This window comes from Cynocephalus volans, chromosome 11, assembly GCF_027409185.1.
Source record: "Cynocephalus volans isolate mCynVol1 chromosome 11, mCynVol1.pri, whole genome shotgun sequence".
In the NCBI taxonomy this organism is placed as follows: domain Eukaryota; kingdom Metazoa; phylum Chordata; class Mammalia; order Dermoptera; family Cynocephalidae; genus Cynocephalus; species Cynocephalus volans.
The window spans coordinates 81,419,809-81,438,833 of NC_084470.1; the positions used below are offsets into that span (position 1 = coordinate 81,419,809).

General features: G+C 39.6%; 1 protein-coding gene across 2 annotated transcripts in view; it reads right to left on the reverse strand.

The window, feature by feature from the left end:
• PDZRN3 (PDZ domain containing ring finger 3) overlaps positions 1–19,025 on the reverse strand; it is a 231,254-nt gene that overhangs the window by 107,299 nt on the left and 104,930 nt on the right. The window contains exon 2 of one of the 2 annotated variants that reach the window (XM_063114651.1): positions 6,910–6,989. The exons of the other annotated variant lie outside the window; for it this stretch is intronic. Coding sequence (XP_062970721.1) covers positions 6,910–6,939 — 30 coding nt within the window. The 5' untranslated portion in view covers positions 6,940–6,989. The remainder of the gene's footprint in view (positions 1–6,909; positions 6,990–19,025) is intronic. 2 annotated transcript variants of the gene reach the window in all.

Consider the following 19,025-nt stretch of genomic DNA (forward strand, 5'->3'; position numbering starts at 1 on the left):
AAACTAACGACGAGAATCTATCAACCAACCCTTCTGCTCACTTTGAGTTATTCCTTTTTTTTCTTGTTTAGTTTGGTTGGATTTTGCCTCCTATATGCAAGTCTGATCTCCCAAGACAGACTCTAAATTTCTCAAGAGCAAGCACATTTTTTTTATATTCCACCTTCTCTTCTCTTTCCCTCCCAAAGCCCAGGTAGGCAATTCAGAAACACTTGAAATCTTTGCAAGTATTTGGACAGGTTATCATTATATTAGAAACTCTTGCTGAAATTTAGCTACGACATCACAAACCCGATCAAAGTTGCAAAACCCAAATGCAAAACCATAGCTGCCTTGGTTTGCTGTGGGGCTCTTAATAACCAAACCAACTTCCTCACTCGATTTCCACCTGTATTAGCCTGCTTTCGTTGCTAATAACAAAATACTTGGAACTGGGTACTTTATAAATAAAATGAAATTTATTACTTACAGTTTCAGAGGCTGGGGAGTCCAAAATCCAGAGAACACACCTGGTGAGGGTTTCAGTGGTGGTGACAGTGACAGCAGAGTATCACATTGTGAAAATGGTGGAGCAGAGAGAGAGACTAACCTCCTTACCACCTCTGATTCAAATCATACCAACTCCCCACCTGACTAAGGGCATCTTTCCAAGTCCCTTCCACTGCCAACTGGGACACAGGCTTCAGAGGTGAGGCCCTCCACTCAGGCTCTCATCGACTTTTAATGCACATGTTCCCATAGTTTCTTCGTAGGCTCTGTGGAAACTGCCTCCCAAGTAGGACACGTCCATCCTGTCTCCAGCTTCCCCATCATTCCCCACACAGGCCATTTTTATCACTCACCCTGATGACTGCAGGAGACTCTTGTATTTTCATTCTCTCACACTTCTAATCTGGCAATGATTCATTCATCAAATATCTACTGAGTACTTACCATACAAAAAGCAGAAACGACAACCTTGGAAAGAGAAGTGGATACAACACTAGGCTCTCAGTGTGTCAAAGGAAATTTTTGTTCAATTTGACCCTCTGGCTCCATATTTGGTGAGAACAAGGTGGGTGACATTGACATCTAAATGCTGTAACAATCCATCGGAAAACGAAACTCCTTGAATTGTCTCTAGCTTGTAGACTAAATAAAACCTTTTCCCTAGAGCTGTGCTATTAAGCAAACAGAAAAACACAATGGTAGGCAATGTGAGAGAAAAAAAGGTGCTACTCGACATGAATCATGATTTAGTTGGCTCCTGATACAGAATCAAGATCATGATGAAGAATCATGGCACAGAATCAAGTGTTAAACCTTTGTCTAAGGTATAATTATGTTTTCAGTCAAAATTATAACTTGGTTGCAGTCAAAATGATAGGCTTTTTTATATATATAAAAAAAAAAGATTCCATTTTCATAATGATGTTCTTTAATGTCTAAATAAATGGCTTCCCATAAGAGGGGAACTGTCACATGAATCTGAGAAATGATACTTAGTTCTCCATAAGGGAAGGCCACTGACAACTAAAATTATTTCCCTCAATGTTCATCCATTCTATTCAATATTCATCTTTCTGAATTTTCTTGTACTATAGCAGTTCCCCTTCCCCATCTCCCTCACCTTCCCCTTAAGTAACGCTGCATGATCAGAGTTCCTATGTTGTGGTATGTTATGTTCTGGAACTGGCATCATGAAATCAGGCAACTGTAAGAAATGACACGTTTCAACTGTACAGCTACAGAGCAGGCAGCTTGGTCAAGGATGTTAAGCAGTCAGATGAAAAGCAAATCCCTCGGGGGCCAGGTATTTCTAAAGATCAGCTATGTGGCAATTCACAGAAAATACTAGAGTGTGGTGTACAGTGAAACTATAGCCCAAGTCTCTCTCATGGAAAGGAAAGATCAAGACCTGTGGTACCAGAGTGCCACCTACTGGCACAGATGTGCCAACGTTTTACTCACAACACCTTCCTCCAGGATAGCAATTTCGATCCTGTTTAAATAAATAAGAAAAATGAGATTCTTTATCACAAAAGAGACAGGTGCAAAACAGTTGTGGTTTTGCATTACTGGGGCTGGGTATATGAATACTACTGGTCAAAGAATGTTATACTAACACTGTTAGTAGTTTTCTTGTTTCAAATAAAGCAATGTTATCTCAATGCCTTCTTGATCTCAACATTAAAACTTTAACGTTTTATTATAAACATTAAATACCATCATGAAGAACTTTGGTAATCCAGTCTTTTTAAAAGAAACTAAACTAGTTTTAGATACCACTGCTTCCTTTATAAGCTGAATCTAGACTTGTTTTAACAGTTCCTTCAATTTCTTTTCTATTAGGTGCTACCTTTACAAGCACAGATATAAGTGGTCCTTTACTTACCCGAAGATTACTGAGGTCATTAATCTGGTATGAGTTCCATTTACAAATGATGGGTGGGTTAAACATCTGGGAATGTATAATCAAAGTCTAACATTACATACAATAATTCTTTGTTTTTAAACCTCAAGGAAGTATGATTTCATTCTTTAAAATCCAGCCTTAAAAAAAAAAAAAGGCAATTTCTTCATGTAAAATCAGTCTATTATCCATAATGGTTTATGCAAAATGTTATTCCCACCTGCTGTTTACTCAGGCTTATCCAAAGAACAATGAAAAATCCTTCTTTTGCTTAGTTTGGTAGTTTTTGATTATAGAGGACATCATCTAGTGCTTTTCCCCATGCACTTTGCAAAGTCTTAAATGACAGAATACAAGCACGTTTCCAAAAATACAACACAGCATTTATTGTCTGAACTCAACTCTCTCAACGCAACTGTGAATGTGTCTTGAGAAACTTGGTACAAGCTTTGAATTTCTTTGAGGCAGAAAGGCATCACAGACTGAAATAAAAAACCTACAATTAAAGCTTTTATACCAAATTTATGCATAGATCAAGTTCTGCTCTCTGACACATAGGCAAGAAAGCAAGAGGGGGTGAGGGAGAACTTGGACAGATGCGTTTTTGTCTTATGTACACGACCTCTGCATCTGAAACATAACTCAGTGAAACAGAAATCCCAGCCATGTTATTTCTTTTCTGCAGTGAATAGAGATGTGAACACAGTATCCCAAAGTCACAGGGCACGTGCTAGACATCCAGTTATCCATACTCCTGCTTTCTTTATTAAATGGAAATTAATATTACACTGTTGGCTGTGTATGTGTGCTGTCTTTTGTGGGTATATTCTTATATTCTTATTCTCCCCAGATGACTATCCAAGGCTCCTCATTCTCACCGTTAATTAAAAGTTATATGGTTATACACGTAGGAATACAGGGTTAGTTAGCAAGTTTAGTATAACAAATGAACTCACATAATATTTACATGTGATTCGATTAGCAGATAATGGGTCATTAATTGAGGGGCTAAAGAAAGAAAACATATTCTTTTGGGCACATAAAGGCATCATTCAGAAGAATAGATTTGTTTTGCTCAGTCCTTCTCAGCTAGGAGAACCACCTGTGCAAATACAAGGCTCAAGTCAGATGACAGGCTGGGTTTTTATGGTACCAGGAAGATTTCCATCTCCATGACAACCTTCCTGGTTCCAAACAGAGAATGTTATTTTTCTGGAGTCAACTTCTCAACCACACTAGCGGACTCAATTTGGGGCTGACATGTATGTGAACACTCCTTCCCGGACAGCCATTATTAACTGGAGCAGCTTCTGCCAAGTTATTATTGTTTGGTGATTACAGATCTGACATACTCTGTAAATACTCCATCTTCCAAGTGCTTCATGTTCAAGAAATGAAGTCATGCTCTGACTCAACAACGCACTGCGACTACAAACCTCTTTTCCCATCTCCAAAACATACTGCTTTTTATTAAGGAGGTCTTATGTAAGTCACTAGATTTTATAAATAAAGATAACTGTTTCAGTATCACCTATGTGCAGTCATATAATTTAATTTTTCATGATATTAATTAACAACATGATTGATATGTGGGGAAATAAGCAAAAGGGCTTCCCTTAAATTAAGTATGGGAAAAAACCAAAGCAACCATGTTCTTACATGAGTATACTCGTGATATGAAAAGGAGAGTTTGCAGCAACTCCAACAAGTGCTCCTGGCTCTTTGGAAATGATATTCTATCAAGTTTTTCACTTACAGCCAAATCCTATTCCTATTCCAAGATAGCTTGACACCCAAGGGAGGTGGTTCGAAATTTAAAAGTATGAAATTACGGAGCTGAAGGCAAAGACTTTGCTCTTTTAATTAAGAACTAAGCTGTACTTCTATATACAGATGCCACTGTGTGTAAGCGGTTTTCCATAAATAATCATTTGGGGCACTTGAGATATGAAGTGTCCCTCTGATGGAACCCTTTAAACAAACTCTGGTCCCTTAATGTTATAGACTTTGATTCAGGATTCAAGGTGTAGAATTTAGATCACAATTAAAAGTCATAGAATTTAATTCAGGCAACTTTCTTTACTGTGTCAAGTTTGTTGTTGTTTTAATAGAACTGGAGTACAATACACTGGGTAGAAATAATAACACACAAAATAACCCTCCCAAAGAAAAATTGCAGAACACTGGTTAATCAAATTTTTTTTTTAAAATTCTATTTGACAAACCAGTAGACCTATCAGCCTGAAAATCAAAATTTTCAAACTATCCATCTTGTAAAAGATGCTCCATCAAATTTATCAAGTCTTTGAAGCTTGAAACTTAGAATACTAATTATTATTTATTTAATTTAAATGGTATTTAAGAATTTATTAGATAAAGGTTATTTATTTTCATCATCAGAAATTTACTGGGTATTAGAAGAACATACAGTTTTCAGTTGTGTAAGTTTATAGGTGGTTTTTATATGTCTTTTTTTTTTTAAACAATAGGAGGTAAAGTTAGTGTGAGGAAAAATGAATTCCATTTAAATATTTGAGGCAAAAAATAAAGTTGCACTAGATTAAGAGACCAACCAATTCACAACAGACTTGCCAACACAATCCCTCTGAAATGAGCACTCATCTATCTGCTTAGATCTGACATATAAGAGGCACTCAACCATATTCTGGATGGCCAATTAATTCACTTACATGTGACAAGTATCTGCCCCAAGACCACCATGAACTGACACAGCCACCCACCATGGAACTCGTGTGCAGGCAGGTAGAGAAAAGAAAGAGAAAACAAAAGAAATGGTGTCCATTGTGGAGACATTTGCATATGGTCCCCATCCATGGAAAATTCACTGTCTCTCCAATGAGATGATGTACACAAGATGACCTCGGAACAATTATAAAGCCAAATACCAACCCGAGCTGAATAACAGAGCAGGTGGCACCTAAAGGCCGAGGCGGCACAGGCTCCAGGGCTGGCCAGGCCGAGCCTACGATGTCTGTTTCTAAGTGCGGGCCAAGGAGGTGGGAAAGACTCAGGGGCAGCACTATAGTTTTCTGCCATATCATTTATGATCTGTATCTCTCAACTCTCAGGAAAAGCAAACCATACATGGGAATAAGTGTTTGCAACAAAGTTGAAAAGGTTGATATCTCTAACATCAATGAAGATTTCCTACATCAATAAGAAAGAGATAAACCCACCAACTCAATAACAGGGAAAGTAACAAGCATTGCACCAAAGAAGAAATACGACTGGCTAACAAAAAATGAAACAAGGTTCGACCCACTTAGATATCAAACAACTACTCATGTAAATAACGAGGTGCCATTTTTTACTCAACAACATGGCAAAGGTTAAAAATGCCCCTGTAGTGGATTGAATTATGTCCTCCCCAAACTCACTGAAGCTTGAATTGTCCCCAAGTTTCATATATTAGAAGCTTAATCCCCACTCTAACTGCTGAGGGTGAAAAATCCTATTATGGTAATTGAAAAGTGGGGCCTTGAAGAGGTGATTGGATTGTAGGACTGTGCAGTAGCAAATAGATTAATAACGGTGGTCAGGGGTATGGTTTGGAAGGCTTTAAAAGGAGAGGGAATGAGGAATTTGAACTCCTGCTCTCTCTATTCTGATATTTTTGCCATCACTGAAGTCACTACCAAAGAAATCTTTCCCAGATGTGTTCCCTGGACTTTGGACTTCCCAGCGTCTGAGACCGTAAGCAATAGATTTCATTTTCTTTATGAAATGACATAGTTCTTTGTATTTTGTTATAAGCAACAGAAACGGACTAATACAGCTCCTTACTAGTGAAGGGGCAGGAAAAAGATTTGCTCAGGTATTATCTGTGGAAAAACAATAGTCACCACTTTTCTGGGGAGATATCCATAGTGATGGCACGAACACTCCAATTCTAAACATTTTTCTTAAGGAAAATGCATAAATAGGCCAAAGGATTTACATACAAAGATTTTCAAAACCACATTATTTGTAATGGTAAAAATGACAATAGTGATAGGTAAAAGGAATTATGGTATAGCTGTATGTCAAATACTACAAAGCAATTAAAAGCCCCGAGGCCAAAAACTACCTAATGACAAGAGATATTGTTTAAGGTACACTGCTAAGTAAAATTAGGCTACAGTATACCAGGAAAAACATGATCCTTTTTAAAAATATGTGTGTGTATAAGCACACATTCTCATTTCATTTTCTCTCTAATGCACATACACATATAGTACACATAAGGCATACATCCAAAGCATAACTGGGGTTTTTTTCTGTACTGTGAGATAAAAGGTTACTTCTCACTCTGCATTTTTCAGTGTGTTTAGAAATGCGATTGTATTATTTCAGTAACTTGGAGAAGTTACGGCACATGATGTCAGGTCTAATTAGAATCAGCCATATGAGAAATCACTACTGGCAGCTGAACACTCGGTGTCTTAGCTTTTTCTGCTGCTACAACAGAATATCACAGACTGGGTAACTGATAAAGAACAGAAGTTTATTTGGCTCACAGTTCTGGAGGCTGGGAAGTCCAAGAGCATGGCGCCAGCTTCTGGTGAAGGTCATCCCATGGCAGAAGGGGAAGGGAACACTACACAGAAAGAGGAAATAAGGCCAAACTCATCCTTTTATCAGGAGCCCACTACCTCAATAACTGACCCACCCCGGTGATAAAGGCATTAAACCATTCATGAGGGTGGAGGCTTCATGACCTAATCACTTCTTAAATGTTCCAACTTCCAATGCTGTTACAATGGCAATTCAATTTCAACATGAGTTTTGGAGGGGACATTCAAACCAGAGCACTTGGCAAAGAAAAGACGTATTTAAATGAAGCCTTAATCAATCTCTAAAACTGCACATGGAAAGGGTATCAGCAATCCTAAGACTCTCTAACAAAACTTCTGTAACTCAGATGCAGCTACTGCCAGCCCCGCTTCCCCGCTCTCCCTTCTTCACAAAGACTTGGCTATCGACTAGAAACTTGCTTCAAAAACCCTCTCTTCCCCCACATGCTGGACACTCCTGCTGAGCTGCAGCCACCTCCCAACAACCCCTTCCATCCTGCTGCCTTGAACAAGTAGCAAGGCCTTGGACAGAGCAATTTCCAAGGAAGGCTTCCTTCCCTTCAGGCATCAGAGCCTTGTGCATAAACTCAGTCTTGCATCACTCTACAGAAGTCTGGGGACAACAGTGGAGAAGTAAAGGAAAACCCTGGGAATGAAAGGAGAAAAGCCAGCCACAGTTTCTCCATGCAGAATTCTGTCATCATGATGGCCAGTTTCAACTCTGAGCACTGCAATAGGCTGGTGATAGCAGTGCCTCCATGAGGACCAGCTCTGCAGCAACTTTTGCATGAGACAGTCAGTGACTCAAGGGACCACTAGGGGGCGATCTAGGAGTGAGCAGTTTTTTATCCTTAAGAACCACCAGTAAAGAAGTCCGTAATCTCCAACCTTTAGTCACTTGGAGGATACCAGCCCAGGTAAGGCCTGTTTTGAATTTTAATTATAACTAAAAACTGCATCTTTATTTTTAACTTATTTGGAAGTGTAAGCATAAAGGGCTTTCTGCTACAGATTTGTGAAAAGGGAGGGTATAGCACACAAAATTGATAAATTGGAAATATTTTTCCTCTTCCCTGTCCATTCCCTAGTCATAACCAATGCTTCCTCCTCCTCCAAAAGCAAAAAAAAAAAAAAAAAAAAAAAAAAAAAACAAGAAAGAAAGAAAAAAAAAAGGAAAAAGAAAAAGAACTGTCTGGCAGCAGAGCCTCCAGTGTTTCTTTGAGGTTTCATTTATACATTAGGACTATGGTTTATACAGACAGACCTGAAAACTGTCTGCAGCAGCAAAGAATCTCACCCACCCAGGTCCTCAGCATTTACCTGCTAGCCTCACGTGGCAATTAGTTAGTTACTGTCTAGTGAGGGCTCTGGTATTGGTGTTTAACTCTCATAAGCTGCCCCAAATCCTTTGTGGAAGGAGGCAAGATGTAAATAATAATTTTAAAAACACACAGGCTTACTCTGCTGTTTACGTTTCTCATGTGTTTGACTTTTCCTTTCTTATTTTCCAAGACCCTTGAGGAAGTGACTTTGCCTTCGTATTCACGTTGGAAACCAGCCACTCTGGGGATAGGATGATCTCAGGATAACATATTCATTGAACAACTACGATGGAACAAGCACAGGTCATCCAGCAGGACACTGAGAACTGGCCCTCTGCAATCTGATTGTCCCTAATTTCTCCAACATGTGTGAACTAGGTGAATCATTTCACCCCCCTGCCTCAGTTTCCTCTTCTATAAAAACCAAGGCGTCGAACTCGATGAGGGATAAGGTCCCTTCTGAATCTCAAAGGGGAAAAAGGCTCAAGGGGGCATTCTCTCAATACTTACTAACTTTGAGCCCTGAAAGGCAGATGCATCTCATCTGAGATGCTCAAGGGGAGTCACGCCATAACTTAATTTGAAATTTGGGGTTCAGGCTTTCAGAAGGAAAACAGCCTCTCTCCTTACTGCCTAAACAATTCCAAGCAGTAACTTTTGGCTCTGATTGAATAATCAACTCTTGCTAAAAGACGCCTGAGTAAATACCAAACACTTCCTGCCTTGAATCCTGGCACAGGGAGGCTCTTCTTACTCTGAAAACTGCTGCAAATGATTCCACCTGGGGAGGGGCCAGGGCCTCCCACCACCCTTTCCTTGAAAGCAATAGTTGCAAATGTTTTGAAAACAACAGATTATCTTTAAGGAGGAAGCAACAACAAAAAGCCATTTGTTTCTTCTACCATGACTGACTCACTTGTTGTACATTGGGGGTTGGGGGTGGCAGAGGAGAGGCCCTCAAACAAATGTTTTCTATCAGAGGCAAGTATTTGGATAGTCAGGAAAATACCAAATAGCTTTGCAACAGGCTTGCTAAACTACTTAGCTTGAGGATTCGACAGGATCCCTCCTGCACTCTTTGTCTCCTGTTGCTAACTTCATCAACTTTCCTGTCGATTAATTCCTTGGCCAGAAATCAAGCATAACTGTTATAAATATAGTTCACGGGTATGTAAAGTTAGTGCTCCTTGCCTATAATATGCAAAGTCTGCTCTTGCCCAGGGACCAGCAACCCATTCCTGGGACTCCACCGGAAAGAAACACTAGCACACATGCATGAGGAAAAATGTGCAAGGAAACTCACAGCAGTATTGCTTGGAAAAGCAAAGAACTGCAAACAACCTAAATGTCCATTAATAGGGGAATGGATAAAGTGTGTGCTCTATGCCAGTGAAGAGGCCTGAACTAGAGAGAAATTTAAAATACAGATGGAAAGGACACATATCAAATTCATAGTAAACATTTCCATCTGCAGTGGGGAGGAGGCTGGTCAGGGGGAGGTGGGGGGAAATAGGGAAAGAGAGGAGAGCTTTAGTTATGTATGTAATACTCTACGACTCTAATATTAAAATATGAAGGAAAATATACTCAGATATCATTTTTCAACATATACACAGAGGAAAAAAATAAAACACTGAAGGTAGGTGAGGCAAAATGTTACCTACCAGTGGCTACTTTTAGGTGATGGGAATATGGGTGACAATTTCTCTTTTGTGCTTTTCTCTATTTTTCACCCCTCCCATACCCCCAATAAAAACCAAATAAGCAAGGCTTTATCCTTCCATGTTCTCCCGGACTCCCACCATTAGTGAGAATTAAATCTACTGAAGAAGCCTCTAGCTAATGCAAAAAAAAAAAAAGAAGGTCCCAAGCAAGAAGGAGAGACTACTCTGTCTTATCCAAGCAAGAAAAATGGTCCTTCTTTATAAACCTCCCCCACCCCGGCCCTGGGTTTTCCCTGGATTCCTCTTCCATAGCCAGGGGGCCCGTGAGGCACAGCCCCCAGAGCTGGGTTTCAGATGGGTGAACCTGCTTGGATTCCATACTTGGACTTGCTTGTGCATTTGGACATTCTTTATGGGGCAAACTTTTCCCTTCTTATTTTCCAATTGTTCCTAGAGGAAATGACTTAGCTGTCCATCTCCCCCTGAAATCCTGCCTTGGGGCGGCTGGTCCGGGGCAGATCAAGGGATGGAAGCAGAGAGTGGCAGCGTTTCTCACTGCCCTAAAGAACAGTCCACAGCACCAGCAGACAAAGCAGGGCGTGTTGTAAAAAAGTCCTGCTGGTAAACGGAAAACAAATCCATGTTTTTGGACCAAGCCTTGGTGGCCGCATCTAAAACAAACACCTCATTGTGCTCAGTTTTAAAAGGAGCCCTTCGGAAACGGGGCCTTTCGGGCTGACAGTTAAATCACAAGGGCCGATATTTACATGAACGGCTTCCAACCGCCTGGGCGAATACATAATATTTCTATTTCACAGAAACCAGGGACGGTAACAACATAGAAGCCAAAGAGACCAGAAAGTAAACCTCTGATTAGCACGAATGTGTTTAAGAACCAGAGCTTATATATGTGCAGGAGTTAACACACTCCTTCTGTAAACAATTTTTTTTAAAAATTAAGTGACAAATGTAATAGATCAAAATACTCACACATACATGTCTCAAGAAGGCTTTCTACTTCTTATAAGGCTTTCTACTTCAAGTATGTTTCTATGAGCGCTTGCAGCCATTCAGGCATTAGCAGGGAAGCTGCGTGATTCCTAGCTTCTTATTAAAAGCTAGGAAAGTACAACTCAGTAAGTCCCTAGCAGCAGCGAACCAGTCCAAATTCAGACAGGAAACACCTGGAACTCCGTGCACAACTCAGAACACACTTTACATTTCAAAATAGAAGATTCTAAATTGTTCATAAATATTTGTCTTGTTTCACTAAAACACTCTTCAACCAGTTTCATAAACCCTTGGTTCAAAAGGCTAAAACATACACGCTACTAGTCGTCCACATTCCTCTAACATTGCATATATTTACGTGGACAATATCCTGGAAACATAAACCCAAAGGCAGGCATTTAATAGCGTCAAAAGGGAATTTCAGTGTTTTGGGGGGAAGGACAACTCTCTCCCTCCATAAATAAAACCCAAATCACACTTGTTTTCTTAAAAAAAAAAAAAGAAAAAAGAATTGACACATAAATTAAACTCAAGTTTCTTTAATTTGCCTATTATAGTAAATAAGACCCAGACAAACCTTAGAAAAGCTTTAATATAATTGATTATTATACCTTCAGCTGTAGGGTAGAGTCATATTGGAGGCCTTGTAGCCAAACATTTTCTCATACTTGAACATACTGAGCCCTTTAAAATGTTTTAAAAAGCCATTCTGGACACTAAAAAGAAACTTAGCTCAGTCTATGTGTTGAAAATTAGATTTTTAAAAGCCATTTATTTATATTTTTAGCATTGTCCAGATTTTCCACCATGTACATGGACCTATATTGCTTTCATTTATTTTAATGTACACTTTCATAATCAGAAAAATGAAAATTTTTTACACGCACACATCCACAAAGAGGAAAGGATGGGGGAGGAAAAAAAAAAAAAAGACACTTGTTCAGAGCTGTTATAGAGATGCTGGAGAAATTAGGGTGCTGGGGAGCATCTCTGAAAATTACCAAGGGCCAGTCCCTGGGGAACTGAGACAGGGCACTGAGGAGGCACCGGCTAGGACCTCAACTCCAGCCTACCTGCCAGGGCACCCTGACTGTACCCCACCGACCTCTAAAGTCAAAAAGAAAACGAGTGACCCAGGGTTGCCAGGGGTTAAATGGGAAAGTGGGTCGTGAGAATGTAAACTTCTAGCACCGTCCAAAGACACAATGAGTAAGCTGCTATTTTTCTTCTTTTTTAAGCAGTCATAACTAAAAATTCTTCAACTGACCATAAACTACTTACTCTGGTCCAACGAAGAAATATCAGCACAGTGCCCCCAGTTAATGAAGATTAGGTTTGGCGGTGATAAGAGATTTCACAGAAACTCTTCAGAACCATAAAAGGCAGTAGTTAGAGGTAATGATAAACTAATTCTGAATACATCAGGCAGCAGATGCTCAGCCCTAGGTTAACTATTAACATGCTGGACTCTGGCCAGTTAAGAAGTTGTTTGACCAGAACCCCGGAGAAGCAAACCTGTTAACATTCAGATGTCCATAGCAATAGTTACTGTTTCTTCTCCGTCTATATGAACTGAAGTGCAAGTAAATTTGTACCTTTCTCTACCTCAAACCAGGACATTTAATATGCAGATCTTGAACTAAAACCTAACAATGAAGCTCATGCAATTTTCCAGGATTCTTAAACCTTTACTGAAACAATCAACCACAGAAATACTGCTCTCCCACTAAACTATTCTGATGCAGAGTTGATTGGTAATTGATAGTATCTTAGATTGAACAGAAGAATCCTACTTGTTTCTACATACAAGCTTTTTATGAGTTTCTAATTGGTACATTCATAGATAGGTCAACCGTATTTAAGGGTCAGGCTGCCATCCTCAAACACAAGAGAACCATTAAGGGACATTTAATCTAATTTTAGGAACAATGCATTTGAAGAGGGTGATTAGTAATGCAAATGAAAAATCACCTTTGGTTGGGATAAGCAAGACAAACAAAGGATACTTAGAAGTACTTGTGTTATCTTCAAGATTAGGGAATACTGCTTTGATTATGTTGAAAGGCAGATTTTAAAAAGATGGAAAAGCTGGGTGTCTATGGTAAGAGGTCTGAGGTCTGTTTATTCTACTCAGTTCAAGTTGGAATTAATGCACTTAAAGGTTTGGGATGACCCTAAACTACTCTTTCATTGGGACAGGCCTGAGGCAAATGGTTAATTTAGACAAATGGACTATAATGCGTAATCTGTGCATGTGTGTAACAGTAGAATATGGTTCTATCAAGATTTTTGGTTGAAAAAATTTGACAAAAAAGCTGGGTTGGAGGACTGGGTAGGGGAAGGGGGTGATACTTATGGTTTACTTGGGTCTTATCCAGGCAAATTCTCTGGTCTTCAGTTCTGATCCTTTGACTTGCTTCCCTGATTGACTGGTACTGGTTCCGTAACCCAATGAATGAATTGTCAGAATGCCAAGCAGTGACCTCTCTAAGCTTGTTGGGTTTCATCCTGGCAAAAATGAACATACTCTTAAGCTAAGGTTGAACAGTGTGGTCCAATAATAACAGGTACCAACAAAGGCTTACCATGTTTCAGGTACAAAGCTAAGCTTTTAACCTACATGATCTCATTCAACCCTTAACAACCCTGTAAGGAAGATATTATCCATAAATCCATTTTACAAATGAGGGAACAAGCTCAGCTAGATTACAGAGTGAGAAAGTGATGGAACCTGAATCTAAATCTAGTACATTTGACTGCAAAACAAAATCCCCCTATACTGTTTCCCAACACAAATAACATCCTCCCTGCCAAAAAAAGAAAAAAAAGTTTACTCCAAGTTTAGTTGCCTAGCACCGAAGGGTTCCAAGGGTAAAAAAGCCTAGGTGTCCTTTTCTAACCAGGCAACTGGGTACCTACTTTTCCACCAAAAATCTGTCCTTGCTTAAATGTCTAGAAATAAACATGCTTCCCTCTCATGCCCCAAAAGCTCCTATAAAGAAATGGCCTCACCTACACATTACTGAATCTCTATTTCAAATGTAACTCCACCCAAGACTTTTTAAAAATATGGATTTCCACAGAAAAGCAGAGCCCAGGATATATCCAGATCATAATGTACTTTGCAAATCAGTTCCAGTTCCCAAATACGAGGGTACTTAAAAATACTGCTGGAAAAGCAGAATTAAAAGATAATATGCACCTTTCCATGAACATTTAGATGTACCCTCATGTTTTTCCTTTCTGAAAGCATAGCTCTGGACAATTTTATTGCATAGATTAAATCAAGACTTAAAGCTAAACTTGGTTATCTATAACTGTTAGAACTATTTTCACACGGATTTTAATCAAGTTTAAAATTTTTTATTATTAAACAGAATTCATGGGGAATAAGTTTTTAAAAAGTATTAAAATTTTAAAAAGGCAATAAACACCCCTAAAACTTTAACCACTGTACATTTCTCATGTACCCTTCCAGATAAAATGATATCTGTATGCTGGCATGTGCTTTTAAGAAATAACTTGAACAAATATTTGTAACAAAGCTTGAAGATCTGTCCAATTAAGCATTTGCAGATCTGCTTCATTCTTTTTAATAGGGCTTCCCACTGTACAGACATATTGCCATTTACTTAACATTCAGCTTGTTTCTAATTTGGCAGGAAGGGATGTATTGTTGTGCTGTTGGTTTCCCACTGTGTAATGTTACAGGTAGCATCCTTGCCTGCATATATGTGTAAGTGTGTGTATATACACATATCTTGGCATATCCTTGTGGTTATATCTACAATGTAGATTATGGAATTTATGAGCCAGAGAGAATGCACATTTTAATTTTAATAGATATTGCCAAGAACTGCATCAATTTAAACTCCCACCAGCATTTTATGAGTGCTTATGTCAACACACTCATCAACGCTGCATATTATCAGACTGTTACATCTATGCCAACATCAATTTGATTTGCATTTCCTTAATTATGAATGAAGTTGAGCACCTTTTCATATAATTATTGATCGTACTCTTGGCTCACTTTTCTATTGGGTAGTTTGTCTTTTTCCTTGACATGCAGGAGCACGTTAGGAAAGCAAAAAATCAGCCCTTCATTTACTCCTGCCAGATTTTTTTAGTTTTTATTACATATTTTTGGCCATATGTAAGCTTTAAGTTTTGTATAGTCAAATGATCAATCTTTTTCTTTATGGTTTCTGGGTAGGCTGGATAAAAAATAGATTTAGATTCAGACCTATAAATAGACACCCATGAAAAATGTAAAACCAACCCTGGCCAAAATTATCCTCAAGTTCTGACGTTTAAAACAAACACTCCAGAAAAGGTCTACACTTGTTACAGGACAAAGAGTTCTGGATACCTGCCCACGACTTCCAGAGTCAGACTCTACAAATCCATGTATGGTCTCGATCTGGTGCTGGCTGTGCTCATTTGCCTGCAGACTTGGGCTCTAAGATTCCTTCAGGTCAAAGCAAACACTACAAGCAATGGAAAACTGAGTTCAAGTTGCTGTGCTGTGCTGAGCTGAGCTGTTACAATAGCTGTGCTGGAGATTTGGTGACTCTTCCATCAATCCTGGTAACTCAAATTCCATCATCACTGGGAGAATATAAGGAATTTATTTTATTGCATATTTGAGGTGACTTTTCATTGGCTATCACCATGGGCATGTTGAAGCAGTCTAAACATCTGACGGGAGGTGTGTGTATGTGTGTGTTTCTCCTATCACAGGTGGTCACATGTGGAAGAATAGAAAGTGTGATATAGTGAAAAGATCCAGGCTTAAAACTCCATTTCCCAGTTTGGTGATTTTGGCTAACTTAGTTAACCTCTCTGAATCTCAGTTTCCTTATCTGGTAAATGAAGATGATAATCCTATTATCTTTTAGGGTTATGAAAGTAATAGTAAGATCAGACATGTAGATATAACAGCTTAGGCTATACTAAGTACTTAACAAATGGTACTTCTCATCGCTATGTAAAATAATTCAGATGTGTGACTAACTTTTGGGAAAGTTATAATACAATTCCAAACAAATCACAGTTTCTTTTAAATTTGGAATCCTGGTTTACCAAAGATTTTCCAAACAGGTCTTTTTCCTACCTGAATAGAACTGTTCATTTGATCATTGCATAACATGCTAATTTAATACTCTTGGCACCTAAAATTTACTAATAAAATAACAGGTATTAGATAAACAACCAAAAGCCCTGAAGCTGAATGTCACATTTAGGTTTTGGCCCAAAAGGATGCTGAGAGAATCTTTAAGGCTAGACAACTGAGCTGTACACAACAGGATACTCCCAAAATGACAGGTAGGAACCTAGAGAATATTTGTAGAATCCATAGCTATGGCAATCAAAATATTAAGTATGACATATAATTGAATCCATATCTGTAATTTACACATCTCCTTTGGAAAAGGGCTTCATATTTCACAAGCAAGATGATGTAGAGTTTCTGTAATGTAACTTTGCTAATATTTTTTGTGGACCAAAATATTTGCCAGCATCAAAATTATAAATGGGTTAAGACAAAAACAGCTGACCTCACATACACATAAAGTTTCTTTGATGTGGAATACCATACAGATAGAGCAACTATATGCATTAATCTTTCAGGTGAAAGCAAATAACATAAATAATATATGAAAAGTTTAAGATGATGGAAAAGTTCTGGAGATGGATGGTGGGGTTATGGTTGCACACAATATGAATGTAATTAACGCCATGCACTTAATACACTTAAAAATGGATAAGATGGTAAATTTGGTGTTATATATATTTTACTACAATTTACAAAAAAAAAGAGTGAGGCATACCTAATTCTCTTAGTCCATTCAGGCTGTCATAAGAGAACGTCATAAACTGGGGAGCTTTTAAACAACAGAAATTTCTCACAGTTCTGGAGGCTGAGAAGTCCAAGATCAGGTCACTGGCAGATTTGGGGTCTGGTGAGGGCTTGCTTCCTGGTTCACAGACCATGACTTTCCTATGTCCTCACATAGTGGAAAGAACAAGGCAGCTCTCTGGGGCCCCTTTTATATGGACCCTAATTCTACTCATGAGGGCTCCACCCTCATGACCTAATCCCAAAAGTACCCCCCCCATCTCATCACCTGGGTGGCCAGGTTTCCAAGGGAACACAAACACTCAGACCACAGCGTCTGCAGTGAGCTGCTCAGCAGGAAACAGATGACACACTTAGGATAAATCAGTTAGTTGACTTGCAAAGTGAGTGTAGGCGGGACCATAAGGAACAGAGTAAACAGCTGGATCAACAGCAGTGGGGCTGTGGCCATGCCTAGGTCCACAGGAGAGCAAGCACATCCTGCAGAATGTGCCTTGAGAGGTTCAGTGAACTCAGCGAACTCCCCTCCATAGTTGCAGCCAGACTGAGACAACCTTGCAGGGAAGTGTGGGGAATGAGTACCCCAACCTCACTTTCTTCCCTCACTCTAATTTCCTGCATGGCTCCCACCAGCTGTACCCACCTAGAAGCCAGGGAGCACTGGAACTGGTTGATGGAGTCCCCTAGGCAGAGAGCAGGGTGGGAAAGAAAGAATAGACATGAGAAGCAACAGGATTCATCAAAGTCTATGTGTACCATAATGGAGAGGATGCCAAAGCATACTGTGGAATGAAAAATAGCAAGTTGCAGGACGGGAGATCCAATATAATATGATACATGGTTGGAGGAAGGAAAAATACCAGCAAAAAGGCTATTTTCTACCAGCAAATGCAAAACAGTCTAAAAGGAATATATACCAAACTGATGAGTGTTCACTTCTGGAACAGATATGAGGGGAAGTCAAAAGGGACTTTAGACTCATCTGTCATGTTTCAAATTTTTCCAACAGGAATGTGCTCATATGCTATCTGTACAGTTCAATATTAATAAGAAAAAGTAAATGCAATCATTTATTAGTTTTTATAAAATGGAGATACCTCCAGCTTTCACAAAATTTGTTTAGGAAGCCCATGCCCAGACATGTTCTAGAAGCCTTAAACGAGCTGTTATAGAAAAAGTGTCAAGTTACATCTAGCTATGTCTACACCAGTGGTTCTCAAAGTGTGTTCCCTTGAGCAGCAGCATCGCATCACCTGGAAACTTGATAGAAATGCAGATTTTCAGGCCTGATCCCAGAACTACTGAATCAGAAGCTCTGGTTGGGGTCCCTGCAGAGAGTTGTATGTGATATGGTGGGATGGGAGTTCCAAGCCACCTGTTGCTGGACCCTGTGGGCCAGGGCATGGACAGCAGTACAAGAGGTGCTATTCATACTGACTCTGATGAGAATAGTGTCCCCTAGGGTTGTGCCATGCAAAACCTGCATATATACCTGGTAGTCCTTAAAGCAGTGGGAAATGCATGGAAGGGTTTTAAGCAGAGCGATGACGTCATCAGATTTTTGTTTGGAAAGACATTGTTGGCACCCTGGTTAGATAGGAGAGGGACAAGGGGAGGGCAGTACATGCAGCCACTCTGTCTTGTGTACGTCCTTGGGCTGTTAACTAGCTGCATCGAGAGTGAACTAAAGTGGAGGACACCCTGAATGGAATTCAAGTTGTCTTTATAGCTAAACCTTGAATCCAGGCCACCAGATACTTGGGTCTAAATTAGCAGAGGGGCAGGGGAAGGACAAAGGAAGACTGGTTCTAACTCATGCACACGCACGTGCACACACACGCAAAAATGGGGGTCCAAGCAGGTCTTGGTGAGGAGGAGATAAGCTCCTCAGGGAGGTAGTTTGATGAAGAAGCCTGAAGCTAAGGGACAGTTCTGGCTGAGGATAGTGATCCAAAAGCCATCAGTAGTGGCAGTGCAACTACAAGTGAGGATAAAATCACTCAGGGGGTGTGTCTAAAGGCTGGAAAATCAGTGAGCTGGGGGCAGAGCCATGGGGAACCTCTCCAATTTAAGAACAGATAGATACTGGTCAAGGAATATGCTGCACCTGGCTTGGAATCTAGGAGGCTGGAAAAAGCCAGCAGAAATACATCCAAAGAATTCTTAGCGTGGCAGCGTCAGGAACTTAATTTATGTGAG